This window comes from Electrophorus electricus, chromosome 18 (assembly GCF_041902795.1).
Source record: "Electrophorus electricus isolate QZ-2024a chromosome 18, ASM4190279v1, whole genome shotgun sequence".
NCBI lineage: Eukaryota > Metazoa > Chordata > Actinopteri > Gymnotiformes > Gymnotidae > Electrophorus > Electrophorus electricus.
The window spans coordinates 13,710,600-13,729,131 of NC_137514.1; the positions used below are offsets into that span (position 1 = coordinate 13,710,600).

Below are 18,532 nucleotides of genomic sequence, written 5' to 3' on the forward strand. Positions count from 1 at the left end.
GGTTTAGCACAGGATATTTCACATTCTGTGCATAGTTACATTAGCAGTACCAGTGATTACAGCTACCAGTGATTACAAAATCCAGGACTGGAAATTACATTTGAAGTCCAAAGCCAAAGATCTCTGTTCTACTGTTTAATTTGCATTCGCCATGTTGTGCTCAGTCATGGATATTGGAAAAAAAAAAGGTTCTGCGTGGTAAGAAAGTTTTAATTTTTTTAATTCATGAACTATGAATGTGAACAATGTCTAGCAAGCAAGCCATATCCATCATTCTTAGGAAAACTTCACTGGATATCTTTATACATGACTATTCTTCCCACAACAGAACGGTGTTTTCCATGCATATACACCACTCACTTGCCATCTGCCACATATCGCATTACCATCCCCCCGTGACCCTATTCAAACCTACAAGAGGAGATGATCGATGGCTTCTCAAATAACACAGCCTTCTCCCCCCTTTTCTTATTTCATTCATTTTCTTCATACAGCTGATTACTCGGACAGTCAGCGGTTTGCTCGCTATCTTGTGATTCTTTGGCGTTTCCTACCTCAAGGTTCAGTTGTGCTCTACTTCCATGTTCAGACCAACTCCACCTGTGTTATCTGTGTTGACAGGAGCATGTCTGTATTAACAGCTTGATATTTAACTCACTCACTGTCAGTGTCTTCTTTATCTCAGTGTGCGTGCAGGTGTGTGTGTATGTGTGGGTGTGCATCTCACCGTGTGTGAGTACATGTGAGGAGGTGTGCTGCAAAGCTTGTTCCACTTGCTCTCTTCTCTTACACTCAAAATGCAGGGCCTCCTGCAGCCGCCGCTTGGCTTTCTTCTCCTTCCTGAGACGCTTAAGAATGGTGGCTGGGGATGAAGACATGGGGTGACAACTGGATGGATGGTTGGATGGTTTGGTACAAGTGTCTAAACCGTCATGTCATTCCTGGCAATGATATTCCTTCTTGTATACGCAAGCATTGAATAGAAATTTTCAATTATACAATGTTTTCATTCCTCATATCGGATTGACTGTTTATGTCCTTCTTGTATGTATACACACACACACACACACACACACACACACACCTCTCCGGTGTAGTTCAGAGGTGAGCTGTTTCTCCAGATTCTCTCTCTTCTCCCTCTCTCTATAGAGGTCCATCTTAAGCTCTCTTCTCTCCTGCTCAAGCTGCTTCTCCTGTGCACGGGCATTTTCCAAGGCCACCTTTAACAGACCCTGGATCAAACACACACACACACACACACACACACACACACACACACACACACACACACACAAAACCAGATGCTTTTCCTCTCACTCATCTTTAATGGCCATGTCTGAATGTTTCTGTCTGTCACTCTACCTGGACATTTGTAAGTACTGTCTCCACGGAAGCATCATCAGAGTACAGGAACGTGGCAGGGAATCTATGGCTCACTTCCGGAGTTGGATGTAACAACATTTTCTCTCCACCATCTCCCACTGAGAACAGAACCATTGACAGAGAAAGAATGAAGGTTTGCGAGACCATCACTGAGCAGGTTAAATGGATGTTCTGGCTAACATTCCAGAGAGGTGGCACATTGGTGTGGTCATCAGGGCAACCAGTTGTCTCCTAGATACTGGCTGCTGTCGTCCTCTTGCACAATACACACATTTCCAACAAACCTAATTTATACTGTTTATTTCAAATATCTCACATTCATTTCTAAACCGCTGTGATCTTTTTCAGATGACAAAGTGGTAAAGTAATCCAACAAATTTGTCATTTTGTCGAGAAATGTAAGGCTGAAATCCACATCCATGTGTCTTAAATGGAAATGTTCATTTCTTTGCATCTGCTTACTTTCTAATGTACTTCATTCATCTCAATCCATTTTACTTTCTCTCTGTCCTGTCTCTAGAGACATCTGTTCTCATGGATCTGCTTTTACTGCATGAACTCTCTCAACTCCTGGAAGGCACCAAGGGACCATCTCCAAAGTTCACTATATAATTTTGTTTCTGCTCTGTATATAGGAAAATATCAAGAAGTCCATCCTCAACAATATTTGCACATGACTGAACCAACTGCTTACTAATCATTTGTGAGATCATTCCATCATCATCACTGACTTCGTGGACCTGTGTTGTGATCTCACAAAGAGAATACCTCAGAGGAGTTCACCAATAACTCAGTATTGTCTTTGTGCAATTAAATGATTCTGGAATGGTGTGATGGCTAGAAAGGTCCTGATGGTGTTCCACTGTTAGAAACTGAGGTCCTGGGGTCAGGACAGGAATGGGACTAATAGGAAAACTAGCACATATTTTTCAAATAAAGAATCTTAATTGGTGGGGTAATCCTCAGTAATTACATTTACATAATAATTTACATATTTTACATTTTACTTTCAAGAATGCGGACAGTGGACAAAACACCTGGCAACTGGATTAATGAATGGTTCAGATATGGGCTTTCAGTTTTCATAAGTATTCAGTACAGTTGTGAGTACATGAGTCTATAGGAAGTGCACTGACCAATCCAAAGCAAAATGCAAAAAAGAGTGAGAAATTAGGGTTTCCTCATTATCTCTCTGGTAAAATTCCTATATGTTTGGTTAGGGGTGTTTTTTAATCTAGCCAAGTTACAGTCACATCACATTGAAGTACAACATTGCTTTCCTCATTGGGGTGAGCAATACATTTATCATCCTATGACCCTGAAATGTGTAACCAGGCTTCATGTGCAAGAGGTAATCTTAAAATTTGAAGCGCTTTTCTCTAAATGAACCATAATCACATAAAAACATTCTAACATATTCTAACTTTTAAATTACACCATAAATTAATCTTGGGGCTTTGTGTTATTGTAAAAAAAAATAGAGCAAAACTGATTTATACTCTTCCTCTCTGTAACAAAACAGGCATAACAGGCACAGCAGGATGCAAGTTTGTATGTGAACGACATTTATTAAGGGCAAATCCATAATAATAACCATGAGGATGGTCCAAGGTCCAATAGCCAGAAAATTCAGACATGGAAGCCAAACCAGAGTAAATACTTAACACAGGAAACAGAACACAAAAACAAAACAAGATCAAACATGAAATAGGTAGATGAGTACAGCTAGGATACAAACAAATACGCAAATGGGACACAGACCCATACAGCACTGACACATCGAACAATGATCAACAAACCAGACTAGAAACACAGAGTTTCTATACACCAAGGAATTACATGACAACGAGGAACAGCTGAGGAAAATCAGGGGCAGAGAAATAACGAAAACAAGACAAGGGGCCCAAACAGGAAGCCAAAACAAAACAAAGGAACACATGGAAGCTGTCACCGTGGGAACTGCAACGCCAGAGGAGGGGAAACTGTGACATTCTCCCCAATATAATGTATTTCTAATATAACCAAAAAGCCTAGAGACAATGCACATATTCAGTCAAAATGCCCAATAACCTAGTTTAATGAACTCTTGAGAATCTGTCCAACTGTGAGTACCTGTGTCCATAGGAATTTGTCTGGACCCTGATTCTTGCTCTCCCCTCTGCTCATCATGGGCATTCAGTGCTGTGGACAAAGACCAATAAAAGAAATGGAGTACGTGCATGCATGTGTGTTGGTGCATGGGTGGGTATATGTGTGAGTGAGCATGTATGGATGTATGCACATATGTATATACGTCTGTGTGTGTGTGTGTGTGTGTGTGTGTGTGTGTGTGAGTGTTTATCACTCACCTGCTCCATGTGGGGAGCATCTGCTCATGTGCTCTGGGCTGGTGGTGGGTGATCTGCCCCTGTGCTTGGGCAGGTGCTCAGTCATGGTTGCTGCTCCTCCATCCATGTCCATGGACACAGCCAGGGACGGTGCGTCCCCAAAGCACTCCTGTTGGGGAGAGAAAAAGGATGGCGATTCAGAGCCAGCCGGTTCTGGGCCCGGAAGAGCATGGTGCTCCGCACTCACTACAGACCTGAAGGACATGCCTCAATACAGCGATGACTGTGACGTCCGCTGACAAAGTTGTAACAGGACAACAAAATCTCTAAACACTGGAGGAAGGAAAAACCTCCAAGATAAAGAGCTTCACATCACTTTGGGCTTTACCCATAGTCTACTTGATAGCGGAAAAAAAACCAAAAACAAAAAGATTGTGGGAAATCTATATAGAGTTAATAGTGAGTTTAGCTGTTTCAAATCTAAATGAGAAACATGAAAGTGTAAATACCATCAAAATAGCAGAGAAAATTATATGGTTTTATGGAAATCAAAAGAAACTTCTGTTTGTTTGCTTAATACCTAACAAGCTCCCTAAAATGTTTTGATATAAATTGTGTATGTCTGGGTGCCTGTATTGGTAGTACATAGTACCATATACATCATTTAGCAGACACTTTTATACAAAGCAAATTCCAATTGTGACTGAGTACAAGCAACAGAGGGTTAAGGGCCTTGCTCAGGAGCCCAACATTGGTAACTTAGCAACAATGTGGCTTGAACCAGAAACCTTCAGATTACTTGTCAAGTACCTTAACTGCTGATCTACCCCCGCCCCAGGGGTAACACTACAAGAATGAGTGTCTGTCATACCTTGATAACAGATATAGGTCTGGTGCTTGAGCTCTGCAATGTTGCACTGTTGACCATGCTGGTCAACGTACTCAGGTGGTTCATCTGGTTCATCACCAAGGTGACAGAAGTCCGAGGGAGGGTAACAGGAAGTACAGGGTGTGGCGTCATCTGGAACGGTAGATCTGATCCTGTGCTCCAAAGAAAAACAAAAATTTGAGCTCTGCTGTCCTGATCCACAATCTACTCCTGCAATGCCATTATATCGACAATAATCACCACCATCATCAACATCTATATAGCACTTTACATTCTAGATCCATAATCTCAAAATACTTAAAACAGTTTAATATTCATGATTACAAAGTGAATCAATATAATGACACAATAGCAGAAAATACCAAAATACCAGAAACAAAAAACAATAAAATTAGGGGCCCGAACACTGGAGCATTATTTCAGAATTTAGGAGCCATGGGAAAAATATCTTCCTGCTGCTGACCCGTAAGCGCTCGCAGGGATTAGAGGAAAGCCTTCCTCTGCTGAGGGAATTGGACTGCAACGCTTAGAGAGGCCGGACGGCATACCACCACTAAGTCATTAAGGACTTTAAATATCATAAGAAAGTCTTTGCAGTCAATACTGAACTTAATAGGAAGCTAGTGTAAATTGAACAAATTCCAGTGTGAAGTGCTCTGATGTTTTCTGATATAGACTTGAGCAACTGTGTTCTAATCCAGGGGCAACATACTTGAAGTGACTGTAGTAGTACTCCAGCACTACTCTAATCTGGAAGTTTTAAAAGTATTCTAATCTAGAGCTTTCAAAGTTACTCTCATCTAGAGGTTTTAAAAATATGTACTAGTTTCTCAGAATCAGGTCATTGTAATGTCTTATTTTCACAGCAAAACATGTTCACCTGAAGTTTTAAGATAAGACTGCACCTGTGCAATTAGGTTATTCAATGGACAACTTGAACACAGATAAGCAGAGCACTTGAAGTGTTTTTCCAACCAACAATGTTTTCAGGAAATAAAGTCAATTCTGTATGTAAGACTATTTTCATAGTTATATTTGAGAAACATCAGTTTTAAATCTTTAGAGACTTTTGGGATTTGCAACTGAGCAGAGATGCATTTGCCACATATATTCTTCCCATATATATATATATATATATATATATATATATATATATATATATATATATATATGTGTGTGTGTGTGTGTGTGTGTGTGTGTGTGTGTGTGTGTGTGTGTGTGTGTGTATCACTGACAGGTGAATAACAATGATTATCTCATTACACACACACACACATTATATGATTATATGTATTGTAAAAATATAATTTATAATGTATATGACTAGCACTTCCATTCTCGCATACATCCGTACCTGTGTTTGAGCTCAGCTCCTGTAGCTCACACTCAGCACCGCTGTCATTTTTATTTTTGTGCAAGTTCATAGTCATCCTCATCCTCTGTATCTTGATCGCCTCAGCCATTGCTGCCGCTGTAAGACCTACATATGCAATATGCATACACATGCATGGGTTAAATACAAACTGTGGAGAACATAGAGACATAAGGAGAGTTTTCCATATTGTTGTAGTCTAAATCATACTGAATCTTGGAACTGAAAAGCTAAATTAAATTAAATGCACCTGTAGTGGTCTTAGTATTAATAAACAAATAGGAATTTTCCAGCTACTTATCCTCTGGTAATGCCAATCTGTTAGACTAGGTTGAAACTTGTGTTTTTTCTACAATGAATCAATGTCTTCCTTTGCCAGACATTGACATCCCCCTTCCATACAAAAGGCTTACTGATTATTGACATGTCTCATTGACAATCTCACACTACATTCAACATGACAAAGTTTTTCCAATAATAAGAAACTAATTTGAAAGTATTTAAATGTTCTGGAATGTGTATGTATCATTATCAGAAGAACAGGTATTTTGTCATAGACCCTTTCATATTAGAAAAAAATAAGTATTGATCCATTATCTTCTAGCTTTAGAAAAGTTTACCCAGTGCTAATATTTAATGGAAGCAAACCATACATAAAAAGAACTGAGATACACTTGCAGTATTAATGCAACACTGAAAAATGCAATTCTAAAAGACTCTTATTACTACGGCATTTTACTGCATTTGTACTGAAATGCTAAACTTCACAAAACTTACACAGATTTACATAAGACATTTGAGGTAGCATGTCCCTCACAGATAACAAGGTTAACAGTGCAAAAGTAGTGTATTAGTAAATCTAAACTCTAAGCCTATATGCACGTTTCTGAATTGTACTTCATATTGGGAGACCTTGCTTCCTGGAAGACCCCACCCAGATGAAATCAGTTTATTGAGGATTCACAGTAGGCTCAAACCTGGCCCTGTCGATATATGCTATATATTGTATGTAACATCAATTTGTAATAAAACCTATTTTATTTGTAATTAAAACACACACACACACACACACACACCAATCATTCACAACATTACTGACAGGTTAAGTGAATAACATTGATTATCTCATTACATACACACGAATTATATTATATATTTGTTCAAAGTTACTCAGATGATTACACTTGCCCATTTTTCCTGCAAAGACTGTCAGTAGAAGAACATACTGAAGAACATAGTGGCTTGTCATAAAACTACCTTTGTAACAAGTCGGTTCCTGCAAATGTTAGATCTGCCCCACTCAATTGTAAGTGCTATTATTGTGAAACGGAAGCATCTGGGCGCAATCACTGCTCAGCTATGAAGCGGCAGACCATCACAAAATCACAGAGTAACTACTAAAGCACATATGATCAAATCACCTCTGTTGCATCACTCACTACAAAGTTCCAAACTACCTCTGGAAGCAACATCAGCACAACAACTGTGGGTTGGGTGCTTCATGGCAAAACAGCTGCACAAAATCCAAGAGTCCAAGATCACTATATGCAAAAGTCAAGCATTGGCTGGAGTGGTGTAGAGTACAATGCTGCTGGTGTATGGAGCAATGTATGTTCTCTGAAGCTATGAATCATGCTTCACTATTTGGCAGTCTGACAGATGAATATGGGTTTGGCAGATGCCAACAGAATGCTACCTACCGGAATGTATAGTACTAACAGTAATGTTTGATAGAACAGGGATGATGATCTTGGGCTATTTTCAGGGTTTGGGATCAGACCCTTATTCCAGTAAAGTCATTTTCATGCAACAATATACAAAGAAATCTTTATATGCTTAAAATATTGTGGCAATAATTTAGAGAGAGCCCTTTCCTCTTTCAGAGGCCCATGGAGATTTGATGGATGAATTTGGCATGGAGGAACTCCAGTGGTCTGAACAATGCCCTGACCTCCATAAATATGGAATCCTATTTATGCCCATGGTTCTGAAATGGGATGGTAAATAAACTCATATTGGTGTCAGGATCAGGTGTCCTCATACTTTTGGCCATATAGTGTTTATGATAATACATAAAAATGTGAACTGCTCTGCCATCCATTTTACTGAAAGAGACCAAGGCCTCCTGTATTCAGCAGACCTCAGAAGAACTCTGTTCCCACTGGTACAGTCCCACTCTGGATTTTAGCATTTGTAGAAACGGGGCCTTAGCTGAATGAGCTGCTTGAAGGGAAAGCTAATTAATTACATCACTGATACAGTGGAGACAAGAAAGCAATCATGAATATTCATATTTTTCTTTTATCACATGTTACAAATTTCCCAATTTGTACTGAGAGCTTATTTGGTTTTCATTGTTGTTCTTAAAACTGTTTTTGCAATTTTGTCAGTGTTAAAGCGTACAGTATTTATGCCCACCCCTATGAACCATTTGTCAGTCAATACCTTCACACTCTGCTAGCCAAACTAAGAGCTTTGCCCTTGGTTTCCATGGATACCGTCAGTTATATTGATTAGTGACAGGCATTCAATGATAGACCTGAAGACAGCTCTCTTTCTCCCTCTCTGAGGAATAGCCTGTGAGCTCTCTGAAAGTTCAGTGGTGTCTACCTGCTGACTGATTAGTTTTGACAAGGTCACCTTCCCCCATCACCCAATGCCAATGTATTCATCCAGGAAAGAAAAGTGCACATGATAGCATCTGCATGGTGGAGATGAAAAGCTGAAAGATGAGCCCTCATTGACTGTTAGCCCTTTTGTACACAATGGTGCCATCTCCATATAAACCTTCCATGAGACAAGCAAGCTATGTATAGATCAATGGAGGCTGTTTTAAGCACATTCTGGCACATAATATAGATATACAGATCAAAATCCTATTTCTTATGCATCTTATTTGAGAAGTGACTTTCACTGGTGTTGGAGTTAAAGGCTACCATGTTCTGAACAAATCTCCTGTCCACACCATTCAACCACCCAGCAATGCACACACACCCACATACTCACACACCAGTGGCCCATACATGCACATACAAATATGCACACCAGTGCACACATACATTGCACACATAAACCAATGCACACATAAACAAACATTATTCTAGTTGCTGTAGTGCCCTAACCTCTTGCTACAACCATGTGCCTAATATTATAAAGACTGTGTATTTGAGATTGTGTGCTGCCAAATGCTTCAGATTTCTTCAGAAAGTATCTGCTTTCATTTCTATTTGTCCTCCACCCCCCTCTGGTACTGTTGATGATGTGAGACTTTGATGGAGAGGAAGAACACTTGAATACTTGAAGTGATTTCACTCTCTTAGCAGGACTATGGCTTCACCACCAATACCCTACGGCTAGGATTGCTGGTTACCGCATGGTGCGAGTTTTGATGTACTGGTTCCTCTGCAGGCCTACGTGAACCATATAAAAAATATGGCTCTGGTTGTTATCTCTTTCCGTTAAAGAGAAAACTAGGTTACCGTGCATAGCTGACTCTGAGAACAGGCTTGGATGGGCTAAGCCCACACTAAGATGACCCTAAGCACTGCCCTCATGCAAACCTGATTGGGAGGAGATAACATTTCAAGGTTTCATTTCATAAACATTTCATTGTATAAATTACAAACAAATCTAATTTAAATTTAAATTGAATTTAAACTACTTCATTAGCAAAATGTTCATTTGAACTTAAATTTGAACTTTGAACTTGAATCTCGTGTTTGTGTCACTGACAGGTGAAGTGAAAAACTTGTTCACACACATTATATGGTGTTGTATTGTACAAATATGATTTACAATCTTAATTTATGATCCTGTGTAATTTTTATTTATATATTTATTTTAAATAGCTTAATTAATTACTATTATTGAAATAGCGTGTTATTACTGAAATAACATAATTTAAAACACCAATCACAGCAATTTGATTACTATTAAATGGCAACCAACATGTGCTTTCTACCCCCAGCAGGGTTAAAAGCCCATACAGTCACCGTGGAGTGTACACTGGACTATGTGAAGATGTCATGACATGGCTGAGCAGTCATCTAGGAAATATCACTTAGGGGCTGGGTACAGTGACGAGCCAAATGTCACGATTCATTACCAGTGCTGATGTTAAGGATGAAGCATTTAAGACTGAATGAGAGAAGAGGAGCAAGAATGTTGGACAGAATGGCACTGAAAGATTAAGAACCATTATGTTGGACTTTGGAGGCTTGGAAACATTGCCTAAAGATGACTGTTTTCTATAGTAGACTGATAGTGTTACATAATGTTACATATGGAGTAGCACTGGAATGCAGTTGACAAATGAAAAACATTGATAAATAGGTGCACCTCTTCATGACAGTACTGTTTTCCCCTCAAGTTTAATACATATTACTACAATGCCTAATATCATCAGATGTCAGTCCAGCTGAGTGGAACTATGAGAAGAACTCCAGTCTGCATACATTGCCCACCTCTTTGAGTGCTTTGGAATGGTATGTTAAATGGTCCTGCAGAAGAGTACACTGTATCGAAGAAAGAAAAAGGTGGAGACAGTAAATAATATTACCAGGAGTCTCTGGACTAACACATCTGTACTCATGAACCACAGATATGTCATAACAATTGGGATGAGCTGGAACATAGCTTTTGCTACAAGCAGGAATTATAGCCGATAGCAATGATATCCCTGAACCAGTCAAAAGTGTCTTTCACAGACCACACACTCAAATAGATATCAAGTGTGCCATCATCGAAGCCTTGAGGAACCAAAACAAAAAAGAGAGGTAAGAAATGCTGACTTCAGCACAGGGCTGTTTATATCTGACTGGCGGATTTAGACTAAATTGACTAATGCATAAGGCAGACTCTTGTATCTGCTTAAAAAGCTATGTTCATGAGCAAAAGGGACTAGACACCATTTACATAATTAAAGGGTGATACAGACATAAAATCATGCTTGGATACGTTGGATATGAGTTGTAATACCTGTTGGTGACAGCAGGCCTGGCGGGAGCAGCGTGTGGCCTCCATACTGCAGAAGACGGGAACTTTCTTGCATGTTAGGCCTATAGGAGCGTTTCGGAGGCCGGCCAGGGCGAGAACTGTGATGGGGGAAATGCCAAGGTCTTTATGGCACCGCAAAGAACATATCCCCAGGTATTTAAAAATAACCACAGGAACATTTAATTTACTCATGCTTTGTAAATGCTGCCTTCATGTTCTAAACCCAGGACTGCATATCCTCTATATCCTGCCCCCCCCCCCCATGTATAATCTTTACCTTCTGGTCCTCGAAATATAATATCAGTCGACCTCCGCAGCAAATAAACGTTCCGACAATGGATGGATTTCACTGACGTAAAGTTTCACAAGTACTAATGTTTATGGTGGTATATAAGCACGTTGTTGTGGAAAATGTGCGTTTCTGTTTTTTGCAAAATAGGTCTGGACCTAGTTTGACAAAATCATCGCAGTGCTAAGATTACATTTAGTGTTAAGATCATCTTAAATGAGAGAATGCTCATACAATACTAGCTCTAGCGATTAAATATATTTGTTTTATGATGTTTTTGGGAAGTCCAGCCCTGTCCATGCTTATGAGAAATGGCTCACTTATGAGCAAAAACTGTCTCAAGCATTTAGGCTTCATTGAGATGCATAGCTTCGCACTGTTAACGGTGGGTCGAAGCGAAAATGATGGACCATCGCCAGTTCTTTCTGCTGTCATCACAAGAAACCACCCCTTTGCTTTTCTCCTGCGCTCGGCTATCCTCCCTCCCGCATGACAACACGTTTTAGGTCTCTCTTCCGCTCTGTCCTCTCCTTCGGAAAAAAACAGAGGACACAGTGGCAATCCAATAAACAACCACAACTAGGGGGCGCGGCGAAAGTGCCGAGTCAGCAGTGTCGGTGATGACACCTTGCAAATGGACGGCGTTACACTTGGAGAATTCGTAAAACGACAGTGCCGAGGTATGAGCGAGAGTACAAGAGAAAAGTGCTCACTAAGCACTTTCAAGTATTAAAGAATTTCGGACCATGTAACGTCTAACTGTTTAGAGAGAAAGGATGTGACTGATGCCTTTGTGAAAACCCTTTCAAAAATCTTTGTAATTTTTCTCAAATTACACGCTTTGAAACAGTAAGCGTACCCTCCACCAAGGATCACAGAAAAAGACATATAAATTCCTTTCAAGACAATAAACATTTTCTTTCTTGTATAACTGTTTATTTATCAGGTAAGAAGAGAGAAACCCATTCTTGCTGCAGTCACATGCACTTGTAGTTTCCAGGTCTTACTATTAAACTAACATCAATGTGAGGTTTACTGTAGGTATTTAGTGTATAATTTATAAACCATTAAAAAGTTACCTGTAGCCTACCTTGTAAACGAACCCGTAGGCATGGATTCTAGCCAGATTAATCGTGATAAGGACAACTTTATATTTCCTTTGATTTCAGAACACCATCTGTTAAATAGGAATCGTTGTGTAATATGTGGCGGGGCGATGAGCCTTAACTCTTAGAAGAAAGCGCAACTCGTTCACATGGGCTACATCTAAACTGGTATGTGTTTATAAAAGACACGTTACGTGTCTATTAGTTACAGTGCTACAGTATAAATTTGTCGTCTACGGAGCATGAAGTTTTTAAGTATTTAAATTGTCTCACGTTAAGTTTTTACAATCCCCTGGTGAACGTCTATCGGTTTTAGTCCATTTAAAGGGACAATAAAGGTACTAAGAGCAACAGTATACCAACCTTGCGGAAGTGCAGTCGTTATATAGTGCCTCGAAATCCTTCCGAGAGATAAGTTTGCAACGATTCACCCCGGGTTGGATGGCCCCTATTCCGCGCAAGATCCGCACCTGCTCAACGGTGCACACCACCGGGCAAATATCCAAACGTTTCAGCTTAGTATACACAGTGTGCAACCCACCAACCAAGTGTTTCAAAAAGAGGTCGAACACCTGCGGAAGGCAGATCAACTCTTGTCCATCCATACTAAAAGAAGCAACTTTTAATCCATGGACTTCCACCATTTTGCATTCGTTCGCTGTCTTGTCATTTGAAGAGTTGATCTTGCCCCCAGGCAGTCGCGGAGAAACAGACGGACAAAAGTAGAAAGAGTCGGTCCGAAATAGTTTTCCGAAATGTGCAGAGGTCGGCGAGACGACCGATGGAGAAGTGGGGACGTCCATGGTCGTCATTACATTAAGTTGTTCAGACACCCTTTATGATGCTCTATCTGCCCCATTTGTTTGCTTATTCATCTCTCACTCGGTATGCCAGACTTGTTTGTGCTCATTCAAAGAGCAACATGAAGCGTAGAGATCCTTCGTTTATGCGCTCAAGGTGCATTCTCGGTCTTGAACCCGCCCATTTTTATCAGCTCTACAGCATGCGTGACAGCGAGAATGCTATCTGCGACTTGCTGCTCTACATAGCGGATTTACCTTCATAAATGCTATAAAGACCGTAGAAAAATGTCATCTATATTTTTACATCTATTATTGTTGCGCTATACTTGCGCAACAATATTTTAATGAAATATATCCCTAAATTGACTTTAAACAGAAACACGTGAAGTCTGCTCACGGTAATTAACTTGTGTGTGTTCCATGCTATTTTTTGTATTCTTATTCTTACCGATTTATCAGAGACAAGTCCTTGTATGTTTCAGAACTATAGACGGTCACATCCTACTAATAGCGTTGCAACTGCTTGCAGTTGTCTTTTTTAATGTGGTGGTGATCGTAAGCGTACCCTGGCGGTAACAAAAACCTCCGATGTCTCATGAAGGGAACCAAAATATATAAAGTATGTATAAAGTATATTAAAGAAAACGGAAATGTTTTATTACTGGTTAAAGCTGTTTTTTCTTTGTATGTACTGAGTAACATTTGACTGATGGTAACTTGCCTTTCTTTCAAAGGAAGGTATTAACAGGGAAAAACGTATTTCTTGCATTCTAGTGAAAAAAGTTATCATATGGGCTGGAAATGACATTATGTATTTAAATGACATAAAAAGAAGAGGACATCTTATAGTCTTATTCCAGTGATTTACTAATGGAGAGCATGCCAAATGTACATTTTGTGTCATAGCAGGTATATTATTACTTTGCATGATTCATAATTGGGCCTTTGGGTGTACAATAGAACAGAAAGTAATTTTCTTTGCTTTAATGCCAGATTTATTTGTCTGAAATTATCCAATTGGTAATAGCAATTGATAAATGCAGATAGACAAAAGACAAAAAGGGTTCGGTCGTAGTTATGACACCAGGTGACATAGTGTACGAGACAGAATGCCAGAAAGCCACTTAGACCACTTCTGTGGTTTGTCCCCTGGAGCAAGACCTTCAGTACAGAATATATTACACAACCCCTCTTCTTTTCTCTGTTCCTTGCTTAAGTAAACATATCAATATAAAGAGAAAAAAATCTGCAACTCCAGTCCCAGAGTGTTACAGCACTGTACAGCATGAAGGAAGCACAAAGGCAGGAGTGACAGGAGAAGGATGGAAATGATTTTAAGGACACCATGACCCAAATTTTCATTTGACTATAAAATGTAATTATAAAAAGACATATTGGATAACAAGACAAGGGTCTAATCCTCAGTAATCCAATTTATGGTGCTTAACTAGATCGGTCTTTTTTCCTTGATGCACGTGACAAGCATGAGCTGTGTTAATGAAAGATGTGGTATACCATGAGAACGTTCTTGGGTATGTCTTAATTTATTATGAATAATATTCTGGATTCAGTATTACCGCATCATTAAATCTCTCTGTTATACACACATACAAAACATTAGTAAAACTATCGGCATTAACCTAAGTTGTCCAGAAACGAGTCACTTAAACTAGACGTTTATTTAACATTGTGGGTCGCATGAAAAAAACAACAACTTTTAAACTACACACACATATGCATGCATGCAAGCAGACACACACACACACACACACACACACACACACACACACACACACACACACACACACACACACACAGGCAATGACTTTCAGCAGGTCAGTCAGTATTTGTATGTGAGGACATATGTGTCTCTGTCTATCCAACACTGTAAACAGAAACAAGGATTTTTCTTTTAATTTCTTCTCTGCTGTCCTGCTGTGTTATATAAGTCTAAGGTGAAAAAAGATTATGTGAGATAAGAGATAACATTGAAAATTATATAGAAATCTATATTGGTATCTATATGGATTTTCCCCAATCTAACAAGCTATAAACATTGTATAAGTATATGCATGAGAGTATGGAGTTGTCATACTGGTTGAGTATATTGCTATAAGTCAAAAAAGAAAGAAAGAGCAATGCTATATAGGTCTCTGTATACGTACTGTTTTTTTCTCAAGCCCACTCCCACTGTTATATAATACTCTTTGACAAGGCAATAAATAAAGAGCCAGTGCGTTAGGAAGGTTAGAAAACTAAATGATCCTGTTTATATAATTATCACTGACCACTTGTAATCCGATAACTGGAGTCTTATATTTTCCATCATATGACTCTTAACATTCCTTTCAACTGTTGTACTTAATATATAACAGATTTAGCCTTCAGATGCAGGTCTGTGGGATCATCACCAGACAACCAGCCTGCAGCAGAGATTACATAAGAAAGGCTATATGTAGAATGTATTTCTGTCAGCTTGGGAACAAAAAAATTTTTTAGGTATCATATGAAATGATATATCTATGTATATATTTTGTTGTTCTACGATACTTGCTGTTCTATACACTTTTCCCCTTAGCACCTACACCTGTGGTTTCCACATCATCACTGCCTATATATGGAGAGTCCCTATTTTCAGTGTGCTTTGTGCAGTCTTTCTTACCTCTACTCTCAGTACTTCTACTCTGCTGTATTGCTCATTTCTTGTTTATTCTTATGGATTCATTCATAATAACAGTGTTTGCCTGTGTATTAAGATATATAGTTTTTGTCTTTTCTTCATTATATCAGGGCTCAGTACCTCACGCCTTTAAACTTATTATTCAGTTATTCAAGAAAGACGAGTCTTTTTCTTCTACCTTTTCTTACTTATGCATTAAACCATTTGAGCTGTTTTGATGCAACTCTTAGAAAAGATCAAAACCTAATGCTGCCCAGCCCTTGAGACCATTTACCAGAAGACTTTTCTAACCAAGGATGCACTAAGAAAGCCTGGAAGGTTAGCTCAAGGGCAGAGTTTTGGGCAGTGTGACAAGGAAGCAAGGAGGCATGATACAAGTATGAGTGGCTTTTATTGTAGGCCACATTGAACATGAAGACAAAACAACAAAGGGAACAGGTGACCAAAACAAGAAACTGAGGATACAAGAAAACTATTTCATACAGAAGCTAAAAGACATGGAAACAAAAATGAAAATAATGTAGGCAAACAACTTGACCCAAGCTAGTACACAAAAAATAATACCCACCAAAGACAAAAACCAAGGATAAATAAACAAGGAGAGAAATAAGGAACACCTAGAGGCAATTAATGGAGGGTGCTCAAGATAAGACTCAGGTGAGTTGAAAAGCTGGTGGAGACAGAGAGGAGTACAGAACCAAAACAAAACAAAACCACATTGCACATATGGACCAAAGACAGACTAAACCAAGAGAGACAGAGGTGAACAAGGGGGATTGCTGTGACAAACAGGTAGAGCATGTTGTGTGGTGGGAGGTAGAAACAGATAGAGATCATTGGGATTTAGTAGCTGGGCTTACCCATTGCCACACTTTACTACAGTCTGTGTAGGAAACCAGTAAGCTCTCAGTCTGCTTCTTTTGCCTTGTTTGCTCATCTTAGCAAATACAGCAGGTGACCCGATGGATGCTAGGAATGAATGGCTCTACCTTGCTCATTAGTCTGATCCCCTAAGATGGTTTTTATTATTTTTTGCTTAACTGGTGAAACCCAGGAGGGCTTTTCATTAGAAAAGAAAGTGCCAAAGTTAAAAGTTAAGCTTTTAGCTCTCTAGGTTTTTGTTCTTCTCAGCTTTCTAATAAACAGCTATTAGTGGTATGGTGGATGTGGTGCAGCTTCTAGCTGCTTCTAGTTGCTTAGAATCCAAGACATTGTATCCTGGTGTCAAAGAATCCTGACATGGATGTCCATGTTGAGGAGGAGTGGTCAGCCTGTCTTCCTGATGTGCCCATTCTTGTCAATGGTACTATGTGGTCCCTTGCTCTCTTTTCTCTTTACTCTTCTATGCCTGCATATGTTCCAAGTCCTAGCTCATTTTCTGTGGGCTCTGTCTCTACAGCCAGCAGCTTTGCAATCCCTTGAGTAGTTTCTTTCACCATTTTGCTACCAACATAGATTCTGCAAACATTCTTCAAGAGAAAATAAATTATGTAGAATAATGGTAAGGGAATGGCAGACAGTTGTTGCATTCTATTTAAAACATTTACCTGATACCTTTATCTAAAGCAACTTAAAATTTTGACTGAATACAACTTGAGCAATTGAGGGCCTTGCTCAGAGCCACAACAGTGGCAACTTGGTGGTGGTGGGGCTTGAACTGACAACCTTCCAAATATTTTAACCACTGAACTTCCACTGCCACTATCACAAGATGTCATGTTTATGTAGGCTTGGAAAATAAAATGATGTCAATCAAGGATCCATGGGGGAAGTCTGGGCTATTGGTGGGAGAATAATGACATCAAAGTGAATCTGCAAGATGTGACATTTCAATTCCTTAATCCATTCCTAATTATATGATATTAGCCAAATTCATTCAGCTTCTCTGGCAAGAAGGTTTTTAGCCATGTAGACCAGAATGAGACATTTTTTGCAATGCTATGACTACATACACTCACACCACAAAGGTGAGCTTATTACAGTAGGCTTGCTCCAGTCCTATGAAAGTATGGTTTTACTAGACATATGCTATTATATAATATTATTATATGATAGTGATAGTCCCATGGTATAATTTGACTTGCCTACTTGAAATACACTGCAGTTCTTTACCAATATTGCAAAAACTGAAAAGCAAAGTGACGTGATGAGTCAATGTATTTGTATTACAAAATGATTCAGTCATATAACCCTAGAAGTGGTACAAGGAATAGATAGCTTCCACAACTTCATTAAACTGCACCAGAGATCACTAGAAGTGAACTCCCAGGAGGAGCAGAGATTGGTTTTTTGGACTGCTCTTGGGCTCAAAACTAGCTTTAACACTTGACAAAATATGCTAAATTTGCAGAGCAAGCAGTCCTGGGTCAGGAAAAAAAAACTCTAGTGTGAAGCTCCAATGTAAAAGTGGACTTTATGGTGTCTCAGTCCCATGGGGAATGCATGCAACTTAGCAACCACAGACACCTCCCTTCTTGCTGAATTTTCTATGTTTCCTTTGAGAGTCAATGGCTCCTCAACGGCTCCTGAGTTTTTGTTGTGTACTTGAATATAGCTGAAATGACAATAAAACCTCTTGAACTTGAACTTGAACTTGAGACCACTGCTAAGCTCAGCTAACTACCACTACCCTACCCCTCTCCACAGACAAGCCATCAGATGACACAAGGAGAGCACAGATGAGGGTCT

General features: G+C 39.4%; 1 protein-coding gene across 4 annotated transcripts; it reads right to left on the bottom strand.

Moving 5' to 3' along the window:
• Nucleotides 1-554: 554 nt before the first annotated feature.
• On the bottom strand, nucleotides 555-13,324 carry dachb (dachshund b). Of its 4 annotated transcripts, XM_081701649.1 has the most exons (12): nucleotides 12,725-13,324; nucleotides 12,346-12,432; nucleotides 10,949-11,064; nucleotides 10,435-10,485; nucleotides 5,954-6,079; nucleotides 4,582-4,751; nucleotides 3,732-3,879; nucleotides 3,496-3,564; nucleotides 1,363-1,481; nucleotides 1,085-1,232; nucleotides 728-862; nucleotides 555-609 (listed from the first exon to the last, which is right to left on the bottom strand). In XM_081701649.1, the coding sequence occupies exons 1-12, from the start codon at nucleotides 13,171-13,173 to the stop codon at nucleotides 563-565; spliced, it is 1,665 nt and encodes a 554-aa protein (XP_081557775.1). In that variant the 5' UTR covers nucleotides 13,174-13,324; the 3' UTR covers nucleotides 555-562. The 4 variants fall into 4 exon arrangements, with proteins under 4 accessions (XP_081557775.1, XP_081557778.1, XP_081557776.1 ...); XM_081701652.1 differs by lacking the exon at nucleotides 12,346-12,432; XM_081701650.1 differs by lacking the exon at nucleotides 10,435-10,485.
• Between the last annotated feature and the right edge of the window lie 5,208 nt (nucleotides 13,325-18,532).